General features: G+C 40.6%; 1 protein-coding gene across 5 annotated transcripts in view; it reads right to left on the bottom strand.

Annotated features, from left to right (window-relative positions):
• Positions 1-15,350, bottom strand: part of LOC144693823 (polyamine-transporting ATPase 13A3-like) — a 176,470-nt gene extending 161,120 nt beyond the window's left edge. For all 5 annotated transcript variants that reach the window (XM_078563888.1, XM_078563886.1, XM_078563890.1 and 2 more), the window contains exons 1-2: positions 15,264-15,350; positions 5,066-5,239 (exon numbers count right to left, since the gene is read on the bottom strand). In XM_078563888.1, coding sequence (XP_078420014.1) covers positions 5,066-5,239; positions 15,264-15,314 — 225 coding nt within the window. In that variant the 5' untranslated portion in view covers positions 15,315-15,350. The remainder of the gene's footprint in view (positions 1-5,065; positions 5,240-15,263) is intronic.
• Positions 15,351-18,689: the final 3,339 nt, after the last annotated feature.

Genomic DNA, 18,689 nt, shown 5'->3' on the forward strand with positions numbered 1-18,689 from the left:
GGAACTATTTCTGTTAATCATTTGCCATACATAATCTGCTTGGTCTGGGCATATCTTAAACTCCTGTGCATCTTCTTGGAAACATGACCCGTAATGCTTGATCCCGTGCACTGACTTATAAGATGAGTAAAACATGATGTGAAAAACTGAGGCTGACTCCTAATGCAAGCATAGCATTTCTTAGAAGCAAGGGGGGTTGACTTATATGCCACGTACAAGCTTAAACATGATTTTTGTCGCCGAAGTTATACACTGGGTCAACTTATACGCCATGATATACCATAATTTCTCTCTATCCTTGTGTTTTTAATAAGAAACTGGAAGTTCAAAAGGTACATTAGAGAAAGCAACTGTAAAGGTAAATGATAAATACAAAGTTACACAAATCCAAAGGTGTATGGTTAAAAAAAATTGCATTTAGTAGCTAGCACCCAAGATCCATATAGAATTTTTAAGGCAAAAATATTGACCTGGAATTTGCAGTTTTAATGATAGCAAAACTGTCAGTGCTTTCCGTTATTACCATTTAAACCTCACAGCACATGGATTACGCATGTGCACAGTTAAGTGCAGAAATCCAGAAGCTGTAGTGATAGCCGACTGCTCCACAAAGTGAGCTGTTGCAGTTTTCACAGATGCAATCAACACAGAATCAATGAACCAACATGAACTTCAACTTTTTACACACTATCTTCGTTGTATAAACCACTGAAAATGCTAAGTCTTTTTGAATGAGACGCACCTAAGTTTTTAACGGCATATTGAGTTGTAATTATTGAATAACCTCTCTAGGCCTGAAAATAAAATTTTATAAGTGTGGTGTGCCATTCCCTCATCATAACATTTAAAAATTAAATGATTTTTATTTTTTATTAACACTGATCATACTTCAGCTACCTTAATCCAATGTGTATGTCTCAACTTTTCTTTTTGCTTTTTATACACTGATTAAAAAGTGAATTATAAGCGGTGCATTTTACTTCCCGGTTTGCCATGAGAATTCTTCAATCTGATTGGCTAATCAGGCTGCTCAATGACTTCATCATTGTTGAACATCACAGATCCCTTGCAGCCAGCATAATTTTCACAGTCACATTGGAATAGGGTAAGTCAACGTTCTAGAGCCCACATCATCTTTGAAGTCAGCAGCTGGCACCCTCCCTTTGCTACTGACTGCAAAATATGGGCTATTATAGAAAATTAGGAAGTAACAGACTTTTTAAATGAATCTTCCACAAATCAAGACTACAGCCCAAGGAAAAAAATGCATTGATATCCTTCAGGGAGTTTCAGGAGCTAGGGAGGGGAGTATTTAATTGAATTGAAGACAGCTGGTCTGCAGGTTTTGAGTTATCAACAACAAGCTAGGTTTGAAATGCTAATTACATAAACATGGCTGAAGTTTTAGAATGTGAGGTATAAGGAAAATTTGCATTTTTAGATAAATTAGGGTAGTTTGAATTTCAAAGAGATGGTAAGATGTTACACCTAGCCAGAAGAAGCTAAGCCAAACAATGTGTTTATTTTTCCCAAAGGTTATTGATAAAATTAGTACTATGAAAGATTTATATTATGGGAAAAGTAAAGTTGCAAAAACATATGGGAACAATGGAATTTGCATTAAAAGGGGAGAAACATGTATAATGGGGATGAGGCTATGTGTAAGAGGAGAAGGCATTCTAAGATCTAACACGTGTGAAAAGCCTCCAGCATCTGTGCATCAAATTGCTGTCTACAGGAACCAAACCTGAGAAAACTCATTTTGAATGTGACTGTCCAGGGTATTGTGTTGCTTTGCCTGGGTCTGTTTAAATCTATTTTGTTTTTACTGTTGCCTTAACAGAGGTATAACTGAGAGCCAGATTAATTAGGGGTTTTAGGAGTTATTACAATAGTAATTTGTAGACTTATGTACATGCTTGAAATGTTTTCATTTTGTTAATAAATGTTTAATTTAGTTTTCTAAAAAACCTCTGAAGTCGCGGTAGTCTTATTACTTATGAATTCAAGGCATGCTTCTCAAAATAAAATACAAATTACAAAACAGTTGCGACCGTGTGATCAAGTTTCCCTCATGGATTTGATCTGGCTGGCACACATCATCTGCCACATCATAACAAAGCAGGTAAATGCGTGGTTGGAAGGGGCACCTGTACAAGATGAACAGGTTCTTCCTGAACAGAACTGGAACCAAAGTTCACATTGAGATTCTAACTAGTGCTGTTTGGGAGCACTTAATTTGGCAGGGGAGGGGAATCAGAAAATTGCAGGAGGGGAATCAGAAAATTGCGGAAGGAGAATCAGAAAATTGCGGAAGGAGAATCAGAAAATTGCGGAAGGAGAATCAGAAAATTGCGGAAGGAGAATCAGAAAATTGCGGAAGGAGAATCAGAAAATTGCGGAAGGGGACAGCAAGGAGATCAAAGGACAGAGAAACATACACATTAAAATGAGAAACTTCCCAAAAATTGCAAGAAACAGATTGAGGGAAACAGCAAATGTGAGATACAAAACTGTATGTGCATCCATGTCCTTAGTGTAACTAATAAGGCTGGTGAGCTGGTCACAAGTTGTCACATGAGATTATGGTTCAATCAGGGTCAAGAATAGTTTCTTAATATTCCTGGCAACCAAGTATTCAGAAATGATAAAAAGGGAAAACAGGAGAAGCCATGGCAATATTGATTAAGCATGAAGTTACAGTTCTAGTTATAGGACTGAATCTATTTGGCCTGAGTTAAGTAACAGAGGGGGAGCTGTTACATTGTTGCAAGGTTTTTTTTAATTGCTGTGACTCCTGCCAATGCAAAATGGCCATCTGCGCATGTGTAATAATCTGTGCAGACATCACTCTGCTCAGTCAGAATGTCATAATTACACTCAGGACATATTCTGCTACAATATGTTCCAGACAAACAAGAAGACGGGCCATAATACATTTAGTATTGAGTAATTAGCACAGGCTTGGTTCATAACTACCTGAAATTTGAAAAGGAGAAACTTAACACAAATAACTCAAGGGCAATTAGGGATGGGTAATAAATGCTGGCCTAGCCAGCAACACCCACATCCTATAAATGAATTTTAAAAATTAATATCCTATATTGCAGAATGTGCAAATTTAATGGGATGAGTTACAGTATAATCGCAAACAATCTGTAGGGAATGACCGCGAATTGAACATCTAAATGCATCAACTCTACAGCTTTAAACGTTCCACGTCCCCACCACCCCATGCTGACTACCACCCAACCCTCCCTGCCCTCTCACTCTTGTTGTGAGATGAGGTTGAAACGGCGAAAATTCCCATTAATTTCTGTATAGTGTGTTTCCTGAAGTTTTTTTCCTCAAATCCAGACCTGTGCTAAAAGATTAAAAAGGTGTAGAAACACTAGAATTCGCTGGCAAATTTCAAAGGGATGAAACAAAAATACAGTAGTTTTATTAGAAGGTCTTAATTACTCAATACATACTGGGAAAAATGTTAAGGGTAGGGAAGGCAAGGAATTTCTAATATATGTATTACAGAACTTTCTCAATCCAGTCCAACAAGAAAGGAAGCAACGTTGGATCTTGTTCTGGGAAATGAAGTAGGGTAAGCGAAATGTTTTACAGTAGAAGATCACCTAGTTCAGGGGTTCTCAACCATTGCACCCTTCCAGGGCCTCCCGTCCATCCCACGATATAAAAAAATTCTACCAATCCCCTGTAGCACAAGTATTTTGTAGTATAAAAATTAGTTTTACAAATATATGCTTTTTGGCTTCATGTGAAAGTTGTTACTGGTGCTGGACACGAGATTGAGGTTCAAGTGAGGGGAATGGGCACCAGATCAAGGCTCAGGTGAGAGGTGTAGTGACATATTGCAGCTGTGAGTTTTCTCATGCCTGAACGAGCGATGAAGCTCAGTTCTGGTCATTGATTGAACCAAATGGTCAACACAATCAAGCCTGGCTTAAAAATTCAGCAGAGAGAGAGATAGGCAGATGGAGCAAGGCCCAACTTCTGCAAATGTTCTGATTTTTTTTGATAGACTCCTAGGGGTGGCCAACCTCTGGCTGAGAACCTCTGATCCAGCTAACAGTGATCTCAACACGATTCAATTTAGAGTAATTATGGGAAGAGGCCAGAAAAGATCAAAGGCAAAAATTGTCAACTGGAGAAGGACTGAATAAGAAGGGATCCACCACAGGTAGAATGCAATAGATTGCAGAGGAAAAAGAGTAACGGTGCAACAGAAGACATTCAGGGGATAGTTCAGGTACAAACAAGGCATATTTCTTTGAGGTCGTTTGTAGTGGTGCTTCCCAAGACCCTTTAACTCTATCAACCTCACCAGCTTTCCATGGAGGGTCTTATTCATTATCCTCTCAGACTGGATCTCACAATGTACAAAATCAAGAGTTTCTGATTGAAATTTTTGCCTCAGACTCAGCCAGTCAATCCAAAGATCCCAATTTTTTACCTACACAAAGCTACATGTTAGGACATATCTTCTCTGCCTTGTGCCAAAGCCTTGATGCAAACTTTTATCATCTTGAGGATTGATTTCAGAAATCAGCAATCGCTCCCGTATATTTTATAACCCAATCTCAGTCTCACAAGTTTCACTTTGCTCCAACGGAAGTCTAACCACACTGCAAGCAAAGTCTTTCTTTTAATGATTGTCAAATGCCTATTTTCTAATTGACAGGAGAGCTATTTTGCTTTTAAATTCTTGAGCAAAATTGTGAGCAGGCTAAATCTAACAAATCACATTCTGTGCAAATATCTGCATGTATGTAAATACAGCCTTCTAATAACTCAATAGAGAAATGAGGAGGCAATGAAATTCCATTCTCACTATTGTTTTGCTACAGAAATCATTGGTATCAGTATAATTGAAGCTAAATGTGACACTTATAAAAAATTGTCCCTTATTTGTATCTACTTGGAAAATGCTGTCACTGAACCTTTAATTGTGCTGAATTTTTCTTTGAAACAGGTTGTGCACAGTTTGCTATTGTCTAAAATACAAAATCCAAATACAATGATGACAGTTTACTTTTACCAGCTGCATACTTACTGTAGTCCTCAATAGCACAATTTCAGCCTCTTTGAGAGATGTTTGGGTGCACGTTGCCTTCACGCTCCATTCAGGCATCCAGTAAAGTAGCAGGAGAAGGAAACCACCAGTGCAGATAACACCAATTGCAACCAGAACCAGCTTCCAAAGACATTGTTTATAACCATAAATCTCCTGCAACAAAAAACTATGTCAGTAGTTGGTAACAAGACTTTCTTTTTGCTCAAAGAGTGCATTCTCTATTTTAAACATTAGCATGCTGTTGATTTGTTTGTATGTGTTGCATATCACTGCTTGAGAACGTGACTAATCAAACACAGTGCAAACACAGATCTACATAAAAAGTAAGTGCAAACTGCTTATTTATAGTTGCCAAAAGATAAAGTTCACAACAATTCATATGCATTGCATGTTTAAAGTAAGACTTTGTTTTTGAGCTATAATCTACATTTGCATTATAGCTAAAAGCAATTAAGATGGCAGTTACTCGATTGAGTTGAATGGTTAATAATTTTTTTTAAATGACTTCAAGAGTACAATTAATAAAAATTAATACAACATTATCTGTTAAAGAATGAATTTGCTTCCAAAAAGATGTGCAATCAAGAGCATTGCCAATTTCCAGCATAAAGGATCAAGGGGACGTCCCCATTATTACGAGAAGCCTGAATTTCCTGGTTCTTTTATGCTCGTTCATCGAGACCTGTCCCCAGAATCCTCATGGTAAATTAACATGACTACATTCCCGTGGGAAATGAGCCAGAATTCTTGACGCACAGAGACTGGTTGCCACTTGATTCCGGCGCAAATCTGCAGTTCCATGAAACATACAGGTTGTACTCTTCACATCTTCAAATCGATTTTGCAGTGTTCTTAATTTATTAAAATGACCTGCCGACATTACCCTTGCTCGCCATTATACTGAAAGAGGAAAAGGAGCAGCAGAGGTAGAAGATCCAGAAGGAAAGTGGGACAAGTGAAGACACCTTCATCCCAGCTGCTGTTATCACCCTCAGAAGAGTGCATAAGCTGCAATTGTCAGAGCCACCAGACAGCTGCACTTCATGAAAAAAGGCTGTTGGTTGACTCCTCAGCATGCTCCGTGATGTTCTCCAGCCACAGTTAAAATGCTGTATAGTGTTAAAATTTAAAGTGATGGTCACCTTAGTCCTCAGGTTTTATGGCTCTGGATCTTTCCTGGCTAGGTTGACACTCTAGTGGATTACTGAGAGAGTTCTGCAGAGTCAGATTTGCATCTTTTGACCTTAAACCAAGGCCCTGTCTGCCTGCTCAGGTGGATGTAAAAGAAGAACAGCAGGGGAGTTATCCTCAGTACCCTGGCCGGCCAATATTTATCCCTCAATTAACATCATAAAAAAACAGATTTTCGGGTCATTGTGGGAGTTTGCTGTGCACAAATTGACTGCCACATTTCCTGCATTAAAACAGTCACTGCATATTAAAAGTGCTTCATTGGCTGTAAAACACTTCACAATTTCCAGTGGTTGTGAAAAACACTATATAAAAGCAAGTTTTTCTTTCTTTCATTTGCACTTTACATCAGAGAGCAGCGAGAGCCTGCATTCAGGTGGTCACTGCCACCCAGTCACAAAGATCTGCAGCTTTCATCAAATTTTCATGTCCACAATGAAGCAAAGAGTGCACCAGCAGCAACATTTTTACAATATCACTGGTTCCCTTCGAATGCAAGAGTGATCGATGGCTCACATATCTCATTCAAGACTCATGAACTGGATGAAATAGAAAGTTTTCATTCGCTGATTTTCTTAGTAATAGTCCATCGTACAATGGCATGCCACAATACATAGTTCGAAATTCAGTCATTGCACTTTGTGTGTGGGCCACCAAGGTGAGTTGAAAGATAGATCATTGGCAATACGGATTACCCCTTGTTGCCATGGCTGTTGATGCCCTGATAGCTCCACAACGTAACAGCAATACAACCATGCCCATCCTGCTACCAGGAAGATGGTTGAAAGGCCCACTATGGTTCTCAACAGTGACTTCTGGTGCCTGAATGAGCTGGGATATCTTGCAATCCTCATGGAAAAAGATACTGAAAACTGTTACAATTTGTTGTGCAGTGCATAACTTTGCCATGGGAGGAAGATCTGAATCTTGACATATTGAGGAAGCACCCATCCAAATGCAGATCCTGAGCTACTGGTGCAGAATAAAGGGGTATTGAGTCCAGTTTGTCGAACATCTTTTTCTTACATTTTTAGTATTTGGTTACTTTGTACAAAGGGTTTTTATTGTTCACCTCGGTTTGAATTATCCAAAATTATTTAAACTGTACTTTATACGTTCATAATTTTTTTTCTAAATTCAAACAAATTTCTAACAAAGGAGCAGTATGAAAGGGTAGGTAATGCCAATAGCCAAAGTTATCCTTTCCATGCACCCCATTTGACTTCAGCATCTAGGTGAGCCATTCGGCCAGTGGCATTATTCCACTGTGTCCCAGTTTCCTCAGGACCAGGGAAGTGATGGACACCAGATGCCAGGCTCTGTGATTATCCTGCTCACTGCCGTTGGCTCACCAAACTGAGCTGCTGCTGGCTGTATCTCAGGGGGAAGATTCTGAGCTGCCTAGTCTCATTTGCCATGTCCAGCTGACACTGTGCTTGCTGCTGGCAGACCAAGCCCTGGCTGGTGCTGTCACCCAGAGAGGAACACAAACTGCGCTAGCCACTCTTCCACTTAATCCTGGATTGACAGTCTCACTCTTTAGCTGTTTGGCTGGAATTATGCAACCACCAAACCCTGCAGGACCTCAGTTACCTCCACAATTTAAAGTGCCCTCCAATCTGTTACCAAAGGCCTCAAGCGCTGTAGTCTTGAGCTTCCATCAAAGCATAAAAATCAACTGGTGTCTCTGCATGCCCTGCCTGATGAATCTGCTGCATGAAATAATTCAGCCACCATCTGCTGCATTAGTCCACGAAACTCCAACCTCCCCTGGGAAATGTTAGTGCTCAACTGTGGTCCACAGATAATTCCAGATTACAGATCATGAACTATAGAGCTCTCAGCGCCTTCTGATACTCCAGGATCATGCACCTCTTATGGCTTGCACCAGTCAACTCAGAACTCGATGATTCATTAGTCCGTGGCCATCTTCTAGCTGAACTCTGCGAAAAGGTGGGCACATTCTTTGCTGCTTCAGAATCTCTCTCATCTTAATAATTGGTGTGTTGAATTAGTGAGCTCACTTGGTCTTCAGTCACTGGCATGACCATGGGTACGTCTCTGTGCTGATGGCCAAACATGTCAGTGACATAACTCACCTGGCTGTGGAGTGTTACCAACCAACTCAGCTTCACCACCAACCCAGCAGAGTTTGATAGACTTCCATGGTAGATGGAGGAGGGTTTAATGGTCTGAAGGAGGAAATCCTACCTTAGACCAATCCTTCACATTTTTGGTCTCCTTACTTAAGGAGGGGTAATCTTGCATCGAAAGCAGAATTGCAAGTATATCTCCCCTTAAGCAGGGGAGTGCAAGAGGGGGACCCTGGGTCAGGCAGTCAGCAGCACCTAGAGGATCTAGCATCTAGTCTATACTCAAGTAGGAGTAAGGGTAAAATAAAAACACGGGTCCATATTCTATTTAGTTAAGATATGCCTGGGGAGCTCAGTCCCGTGATTTGCACATCCTGCGCTATGTGGGAAATCCTAGAGGCTCCTAGAGGTCTGAATAACCATGTGTGCAGGAGGTGCCTCCGGCTGGAGCAACTCGAGCTCCGGGTTTTGGAGCTTGGGCAGCAGCTGGGGGCACTACGATGCATTCACGAGGCTGAGGGGTTCGTGGATAGCACGTTTCAGGATGTATTACTGCCCTATTATTCTTACACTTCCCTGAAATTTGATTACATATTTGATCCTCTATCTCTCCCTGACTGGGGGCCTATAGTACACACCCAAAAGTGTGTTTGCCTATTTTGTGTTTTTCACTTCTACCCATATGGCTTCATTTGATGACCCTTCCAAGATATCATCCCTCCTTATTGCTATAATTGATTCCTTGATCAATATTGCAACCCCCTCACCCACCCCGTCTTCTATCTCCCTCTATCTCGTCTGAATACCCTATACCCTGCAGCTCAAGGAAGTGCAAGCAGAGAGAGAATCCATGACCGCCAGACAGAAGAAGGGGACCAGGCAGGTAGAGAGGGATTCCACCCAAGTGCATCTCGCACGCAAACCATTTTTTGGCCTTGGAAAATGGTGAGAGTGACGGTTCCTCTGTGGAGGCCAACCAGAGCAAAGGCCATGGCACTGTGGGTGGTCCAGCTGCTCAGGGCAGGAGGAAGAAGTGTGGAAGGGCAATAGTCGTAGGCGATTCGTTAGTGAGGGGAGTAGACAGGAGCCTCTCCGGCCATAGACATGACTCCAGGATGGTATGCTGCCTCCCGAGTGCCAGGGTCAAGGATGTTACAGAACAGCTGCAGGGCATTCTGAAGAGGGAGGGTGAACAGCCAAAGGTCGTAGTCCGTATTGGGACCAATAACATTGGAAGAAAAAGAAATGAGGTCCTGCAAGCAGACTTTAGGGAGTTAAATAGGAAATTGAAAAGCAGGACTTCAAAGATAGTAATCTCCAGATTACTCCAGGTGCCACGCAGTAGCAAGTATAGGAACAGAAGGATAGAGCAGATGAATGTGTGGCTGGAGAGATGGTGCAGGAGAGAGGGCTTTAGATTCCTGGGGCATTGGGACCGTTTCTGGGGGAGGTGGGACCTGTACAAGTTAGGCGAATTACATCTGAACAGGAACGGGACCAACATCCTCGAGGAGAGGTTTGCTAATGCTGTTGGGGCGGATTTAAACTAAATTGGCAGGGGGATGGGATCCTGAAAAGTAGTTCAGAGGGGAGAGAAGCTGAGATAGAATTAGAAGTTAAAACGCTAGTAAGTGAGTCTGGAAGGCCGACGAAATATAAGCTAGATGTGAAAGAAGTGAGTTTAGCAAGGCTAAATGGAATATATTTTAATGCAAGGAGCCTGAGGAATGAGACAGGCAAGCTGAGGGTACAGATAGGCACATGGGAGTGTGATATCATAGCTATGACCGAGACTTGGCTAAAAGAAGGGCAGGATAGCAGCTCAATATTCTGGTTATAGGGTATTCAGATGAGATAGAGAGGGGGATAGAAGAGGGGTAGGGGTTGCAATATTGATCAAGGAATCAATTATAGCAGCGAGGAGGGATGATATCTTGGAAGGATCATCAAATGAAGCCATATGGGTAGAAGTGAAAAACACAAAAGGGGCAAACACGCTGTTGGATGTGTACTATAGGCCCCCAAACAGTCAGGGAGGGATAGAGGGTCAAATATGTAATCAAATTTCAGGGAAGTGTAAGAATAATAGGGCAGTAATAGTAGGGGATTTTAACTACCCAAACATTAACTGGAATAGTTTTAGCGTGTAAGGTAGGGAAGGAGCAAAATTCTTAAGTTGCATCCAGGAGAACTATTTTAGACAGTATGTAGAAAGCCCAACAAGGGAGGGGGCAGTTCTCGACTTAATATTTGGAAATGAGCCTGAGCAGGTGGAAGGCGTATCAGTAGGGGAGCATTTTGGAGATAGTGACCATAACTCAGTTAGATTTAGGATAGTTATAGAAAAGGATATGGTTGGGCCAGGAATATAAGTTCTAAACTGGGGAAAGGCTAATTTTACTAAGATGTGATATGATTTGGCCCAAGTGGACTGGGAGCAGCTACTTGCAGACAAAACTGTGTCAGAGCATTGGGAGGCATTCAAGGGGGAAATAGCGAGAGTACACGGCAAATATGTTCCCATAAAGACAAATGAGGGACTAAGACCGGAAAACCCTGGATGTCAAGAGATATAAAGAATAGGATTAAGAAAAAAAGGGAAGCTCATGGCAGATACTGAGGGCTCAATACAGCAGAGTCCTTAGGGGAGTATAAAAAGTGCAGTGGGGAACTTAAGAAGGAAATTAAGAAAGCTAAGAGAGTGCATGAGAAAGCATTGTTGGGTTAAATAAAGGAAAACCCAAAGAGATTTTTTAAATATATAAAGAGCAAGAGGATAACTAAGGAAAGAGTAAGGCCAATTAGGGACCATAGAGGTAATGTGTGTGTGGACCCGGAAGACGTAGGTGCAGTCCTCAATGAATACTTTGCGTCAGTCTTCACAATGGAAAAGGATAACGCAGGTATAGACATCAGGGTGGAGGACTGTGAAATATTAAAGGAAATTAACATAGAGAGAGAGGAGGTACTTGCGAGTTTAGCGTCTTTGAAAGCTGATAAATCTGCAGGCCCGGATGAGATGTATGCCAGGCAGTTGAGGGAGGCAAGGGAAGAGGTATCAGGGACCCTGACAATAATTTTCAAATCCTCTCTGGTCACAGGTGAGGTGCCAGAGGACTGGAGGACTGCTAACATTGTCCCATTATTAAAAAAGGGAGGAAGGGATAGACCAGGAAATAACAGGCCAGTCAGTCTAACCATTGTGGTGTGGAAGTTACTAGAAAGAGCACTGAGGGACTGAATATATCTGCACTTGGAGAGACACAGATTAATCAGGGATAGTCAGCATGGATTTGTTAAGGGAAGGCTGTGTTTGACAAATTTGATCGAATTTTTTTGAGGAGTGACCAGGAGTGTTGATGAGGGTAATGCATTTGATGTGGTCTACGTGGACTTTAGCAAGGCTTTTGATAAGGTCCCTCATGGCAGATTGGTCAAGAAAGTAAGGGCCCATGGGACCCAAGGCAAAGTGGCATATTGGATCCAAAATTGGCTGAGAGGCATGAAGCAGAGGGTGATGGTAGGGGGATGTTTCTGTGACTGGAAGTCTGTTTCCAGTGGGGTTCTGGAGGGCTCAGTGCTGGGTCCTTGCTGTTTGTGGTGTGCATAAATGATTTGGACTTAAATGGAGGGGGTATGATCAGAAAGTTCGCGGATTACACGAAAATTGGCAGGGTGGTAAATAGTGAGGAGGATAGCCATAAGCTGCAGGAGGATATCAATGGACTGGTCAGGTGGGCAGAGCAGTGGCAAATGGAATTCAACCCAGAACAATGTGAGGTAATGCACTTGGGGAGGGCTAACAAGGCAAGAGATTACACTATGAATGGTAGGACCCTGGAAAGTATTGAAGATCAAAGGGACCTTACTGTGCACATCCATGGATCCCTGAAAGTAGCAGGAAAGGTAGATAAGGTGGTTAAAAAGGCATATGGGATATTTGCCTTTATTAGCCAAGGCATAAAATACAAGAGCACAGAGGTTATGCTGGAACTGTATAAAACACTGGTTAGGCCACAACTAAAGTACTGTGTGCAGTTATGGTCACCACATTATAGGAAGGATGTGATTGCACTGGAGGGGATGCAAAGGAGATTTACCAGGATGCTGCCTGGGCTGGAGGGTCTGAGCTATGAGGAAAGATTGGATAGGCTGGGGTTCTTTTCCTTGGAGCAACAAAGGTTGAGAGGGGACCTGACAGAGGTGTATAAGATTATGAGGGGCATAGGTATAGTGGATAGGAAGGCACTTTTTCCATTAGTAGAGCGGTCAATGACCAGGGGGCATAGATTTAAGGTAAGAGGTAGAAGGCTAAGAGGGGAGTTGAGGAGAAATTTTTTCACCCAGAGGGTGGTGGGATTCTGGAACTCACTGCCTGAAAGGGTAGTTGAGTCAGAAACTGTCGTAACATTTAAGAAGTATTTAGATATTCACTTGCATTGCCATAGCCTCCAGGGCTATGGGCCAAGCGCTGGAAAACGGGATTAATGTAGTCAGATCTTTGTTGATCGGTACAGACACGATGGGTCAAATAGCCTCCTTCTGTGCTCTAAATGTCCAAATGTTTCTCCTCTAGATATGTGGCTATACTGGTTTCTGAAATATATTTAAATCACTGCTTTATAATGTAGAATGTACATTCGAGTGTAGTCAAAGTAGGGGCATGAGGAATTGTAGCGTAAAATTACATGATAAAACAGACAACACTTTCCTATATAATTTCAGTGCAACTTGCAGCAATGTTGCAAATTATGATGCAAAGTAATTGCTTTCCATTGAAACAATAAGTTTTCAGAATACTTGTAGTTATGAGTTAAACTTACATTTAGTATTATTTTCCTGAATTATAGTATTCTTCCTGGATATGAACTTGAACGCATACTCATTTTGCCACACAGTGATATCTTACTCAATTTTTAGCACCAAGTTCCCAATCTCTGCTGTGTTGCCCACGTGCTTAATCTATCAATGTCAATTTTTCTAATGTTATGCTCCTGACTGCACTACTTACTATGCCATCAATCTTAGTGTCATCAGCAGACTTTGATATACGGCTATCTATTGTTATCTAAGTAATTAATAAATATAGCGAATGGCTGAACCCCCAGATAGATCCTTGTGGGATACCACTTCCTTTCAAGGAGAATTATAGTTTATTCATTTTACAAACAATACAATTGTTTGTGTTCATGAATAATTTATTGGGGCCTACTATACAAGTTTCATTGCCAACACCCATCCTTCAAAATGTCGCTGCGGCAACTAACTGCACATTTATAATGAAAGGACTCGAAAATAGTGGGGAGGAAGTTTTGCTACAGCCATACAATGCCCTGGTTAAATCACACCTGGAATACTGTGTGCAGTTCTGGATTCCACCCCTTAGAAAGGAGGGGTGACCTTGAGGCAAAGATTCAACAGAATGTTAACAGAGGTCCAAGGGTTAGATTATGAGGAGAGATTACCTAAACTAAGCTTGTATTCTGGGGTATGTGGAAAATTAAAGGGTTATTTGAGGTTTTCAAGGATTTTGAAAGGAATTGATAGGATAGATAAATATTTCTCCCTCTGTCCAGGTAGTTTAAGACAAGAGAACATTTAGTCAGGCAATTCAGAAGAGAAGTATGCAACTCATTACCACAAAAAGTAGAAATGAGCTAATTAATCATTTTAAATCTGAAATTGATAGCTTTTTATTAACCAAGGATATTGTGATATGGAGCCAAGGCGGGTGAATGGAGTTAAGATTCAGGTATGACATATCATTGAATAGTGTAACAGGTTTGAGGGGCTGAATAGCCAACTCCTTTTCCTATGCTCCAATCATCAAGTTGATAAAATTACTCCAAGATATGCACAAAAATATCTCCCTGTTTATCAAACTGAGCAGAATTAAGTGATTCAGTAAACATATTCACTTAACCTAGTTGGGGCATGTTTTGGTTTATAGGAAGGACTTGACAAAACAAAAAATTGAAAGCAATTATTACATGAGAGACATTACAATTCAGAACAATTGCAAGTCAAACATTAAGTCAGAATAGCAAGGGCTTTTAAAATATGTGAAAAACAAGTTTCAAAGTCCACTGGGCTAGAAGGTGAAGAGAGGGATAGACAGTAAAGGAACCTTTATGCATTGGATGAATTACATTCAAAGTGGTGGTAATCAAATATTCATCCCTCATTCAAACTCCACTTACAAACAAATTGTAGCCAAGTAGCACAAAATAAAGTCTCGAAGCAGGAAATTTCAAACCTAAATTCTTTAGTCCAATTTGGAGTAGAACAGTGCCATGTGAAGTCTAAGAAACAATGTAATGGCATATGTACCACTACGAATAATTGCCTTGTGTAGTGCTAAGATAGACTATCAGCATATGAGTAAAGTGCCATAAATAAGAACTCAAACAATATCTCTTGGTCCCCATCTAATATATAAACAATGCAACATGTACAGCTACAACCTACACCCTTCCCCTCATCTCCTCTGCATTCTCCTCCTTGTCTTCCTCCTACCTCCCAAGTTTTGAACTATTCCTCCTTGTAACTAGGTTATACTAAAACCTAGAGAAATATTTGGAACTATGATCCACTTAAGGATTTTAACCCAGACAACCAACTGACAATCCTAATTTAATCACTAAGCATATATTTTACTACAATGCTCATAGACCTCAAAATCACAAGTTTATATTAAAGGCTTCCAGAAAATAATAGTTAGAAATGCAAGTAAAATCACAGGTTAAAAAGTGCACAACTCTGAACTTTAAATTGTTGATTTATAATAAACTCAACTAAAATGTATACTTCATTCCATGGATTTCAAAAAAGAGTGGGCTGGAAGGAAGGAAAGTAAAAAAGCAGAACCTGATTAACGAAGTAACACTTTTTACCAGCTCATCTTCATTCCCTTTGTTGATAAAATTATTTTCTTCTTTAGCCATTTTGTTTCACAAACTCGACTTCGCTCATTTGATTACTGTTAGAACAAAAAATGTTCAAGAAAATTAATAATGGAAGTTTAGCAAGAATACATAATTGGTTAACTGAACTGTTATAAGATAAATACATATAATGAATTGTTCCATATTCTAAGCTGTGGAACCGGTATATATCCACGCTTACCATAAAATCTGTTTAAGAACAATGTTTGTGCTGTTGGAATATTAAATATTTAAAATATTTTTTAAATATATTAAATATTAAAAATTAATGTTTCATTCAAACATGTCCTATCCTTCAACCAATTAATAAGAATTAATTCAATAAAATGGCTCTTAATGCAACATTTAACCAAATTACACATTCCACATAACAGGAAAATATCTATTGATCCAAGTTAGTCAAAAGTTCTAACAATATCACTTATATACTGCAATACCTCATTGTTTACCATAATCAACTTCAACTTTAAGAACTATTACATTACATTGTTGGCTAAACTATATTCCAACAGCCCATTTGCTATACAATTTACAGCAGTATGTATATCCCCTCTCCTCAAGCTGCCAACTCCTCTAGTAATAAAAAGTCCAATAGTTCAACTTTGGAGCAGACTTTGCAATAATGAAACTAAAAGTTAACAACACTTGAAAAATATAATTGATGGTTAATTGTTACTTACATAATTTTAGGTATATATATATATATTATATATATATATTATATATATATATATATATATATAGCTTTGACTGCTCAGGTAGTTTACAGTTACTCTCACAGTTTGAGATTGTGAGATGCACTTGGCATCCGAGGCGACATATCACGAATGGAGTACTTGCTTTGAAACATTGCTCTTAACTTCTTTTTAACTCATCACAAACACAATTGTACCATTACATTTTGGCAAAGTTGTTTAAAAGATACAAACAATAAAAGTCAACTGTTACATTCGTACAAAGGATGTAGTCCAGTCTTATTATACTCCAATGGAGCCTTCATTATTCCTTGATGCATGCAACTCCACAAATTCAATGATACAGGTTCCGTATGCATGAGGTCAACCTGATTTTATCTGCAAGTTGACGGCCTACAGGTTATGGTCCTGACCAAGCCCTTCCTAGTATTTTCAGTAATCTCATTTGCACAGTACTTCATATTTTATTACAAAACAAAAGCAATTTATTTGTTGCAGGAGAGGGCTAAAAGGGGAAGTGATTCAAGTGAAACCATAGCTGTCAGCAGAAAATAATGCAATTCTGATGACAATACTTCCAAGAATCATTATGTCCCATTATTTTTTAACACATAAATTCTGTGCTTAGGTTGTAGGCAATTTTATTGTTGGAAATGGCATTCTATTAATTTTATTGTTGGGAATGGCATTCTATCAATTGTAAGCACCAAATGTACACACCTAGATCTGCCTCGGTTAAGTACGCAGATACTGCCCCAATCTCTAAATATTTCACCTTAATACATCAATGTGACTCATTTCACTTCAGAACACAGCTAGCCCATTTCCTGTTTTAGTGATTATAGCCAATTTTGTGCAGATGCAGTCTTGCACCATCAACAATGAATTTGATTGAGTACGCGCAAACTCCTTACCATCCAGCAGAGCAGGTTGGTATCTCATTATTCTGGATCAATAGGGGAGTGTTTGATGTAGTCTACATGGATTTTAGCAAGGCTTTTGACAAGGTCTCACATGGCAGGCTGATCAGAAAAGTAAATGCCCATTGTATGCAAGGAAAAGTGGCAAGTTTGATTCAAAATTGGCTCAGTTTCAAGAAGCAAAGGGTAATTGTCCAGTGGCATTTGTGTGACTGGAAGGTTATTTCCAGTGGGGTTCCACAGGGCCCAAGGTACTAGACAATGTTAAAAGCAAGATACTGCGGATGCTGGAAATCTGAAACAAAAACAAAAATAGCTGGAAAAACTCAGCAGCTCTGACAGCATCTGCGGAGAGGATTACAGTTAACGTTTCGAGTTTGTATGACTTATCAGAACCAAGGAAATAGAGAAATTAGGTGAAATATAAGCTGGTTGAGGGGGGTGGGACAGGTAGAGCAGGATAGAGGGCCAGTGATAGTTGGAGGCAAAGAAGAGATTGCCAAAGATGTCATAGACGAAAGGACAAAGGGGTGTTGACGGTGGTGGTATTAGCTAAGGAATGTGCTATTGGTGACATTAAGGGTAGAAAGCAGGACAGGCAAGTGACAGATAGCCCTAGAGTGGGTGGGGTGGGGGAAAGGGATCGAAGTAGGCTAAAAGGTAGAGATAAAACAATGGATGGAAATAAATTTTAAAATAATGGAAATAGGTGGGAAAAGAAAAATATATTAAAAAAATATAAATTATTGGAAAAAGGGGGATTGGAAAGGGGGTGGAAATGGAGGAGAGAGTTCATGATCAGAAGTTGTTGAACTCAATATTAAGTCCGGAATGCTGTAAAGTGCCTAGTCGGAAGTTGAGGTGCTGTTCCTCCAGTTTGCGTTGAGCTTCACTGGAACATTGCAGCACGCCAAGGACGGACATGTGGGCATGAGAGCAGGCTGGAGTGTTGAAATGGCAAGCGACAGGGAGGTCTGGGTCATGCTTGCGGACAGACCGAAGGTGTTCCACAAAGTGGTCACCCAGTCTGCGTTTGGTCTCTCCAATGTAGAGGAAACCGCATTGGGAGCAGCGAATGCAATAGACTAAATTGAGGAAAGTGCAAGTGAAATGCTGCTTCACTTGAAAGGAGTGTTTGGGCCCTTGGACGGTAAGGAGGGGGGAAGTAAAGGGGCAGGTGTTGCACCTTCCGCAGTTGCATGGGAAGGTGCCGTGGGAGTGGGTTGAGGTTTAGGGGGTGATGGAGGATCTTTTCATTGAGAACTGTCGGCGTGACCTCCATCCCCCACCAGGGTAGTCTGAGGGCTCTCCGCTTCTTTCTCGAACAGACGCCCGAACAATCCCCATCCACCACCACTCTCCTCCGTCTGGCTGAACTTGTTCTCTCACTGAACAATTTCTCCTTAAACTCGCCTCACTTCCTCCAAATAAAAGGTGTGGCTATGGGTACCCGCATGGGCCCCAGTTATGCCTGTCTCTTTATGGGGTATGTGGAACATTCCTTGCTCCAGTCCTACTCAGGCCCCCTCCCACAACTATTTCTCCGGTACGTCGATGACCGCTTCGGTGCCGCTTCATGCTCTCATCTGGACCTAGAAAAATTTATTAATTTTGCTTCCAATTTCCACCCCTCCATCATTTTCACATGGTCCATCATTGACACTTCCCTTCCCTTCCTTGACCTCTCTGTCCACTAATATTCATTACAAACCTACCGACTCCCACAGCTACCTCCACTACAGCTCCTCACACCCTGCTTC

The sequence above is a fragment of the Cetorhinus maximus genome, chromosome 19, assembly GCF_964194155.1.
Source record: "Cetorhinus maximus chromosome 19, sCetMax3.hap1.1, whole genome shotgun sequence".
In the NCBI taxonomy this organism is placed as follows: Eukaryota; Metazoa; Chordata; class Chondrichthyes; order Lamniformes; family Cetorhinidae; genus Cetorhinus; species Cetorhinus maximus.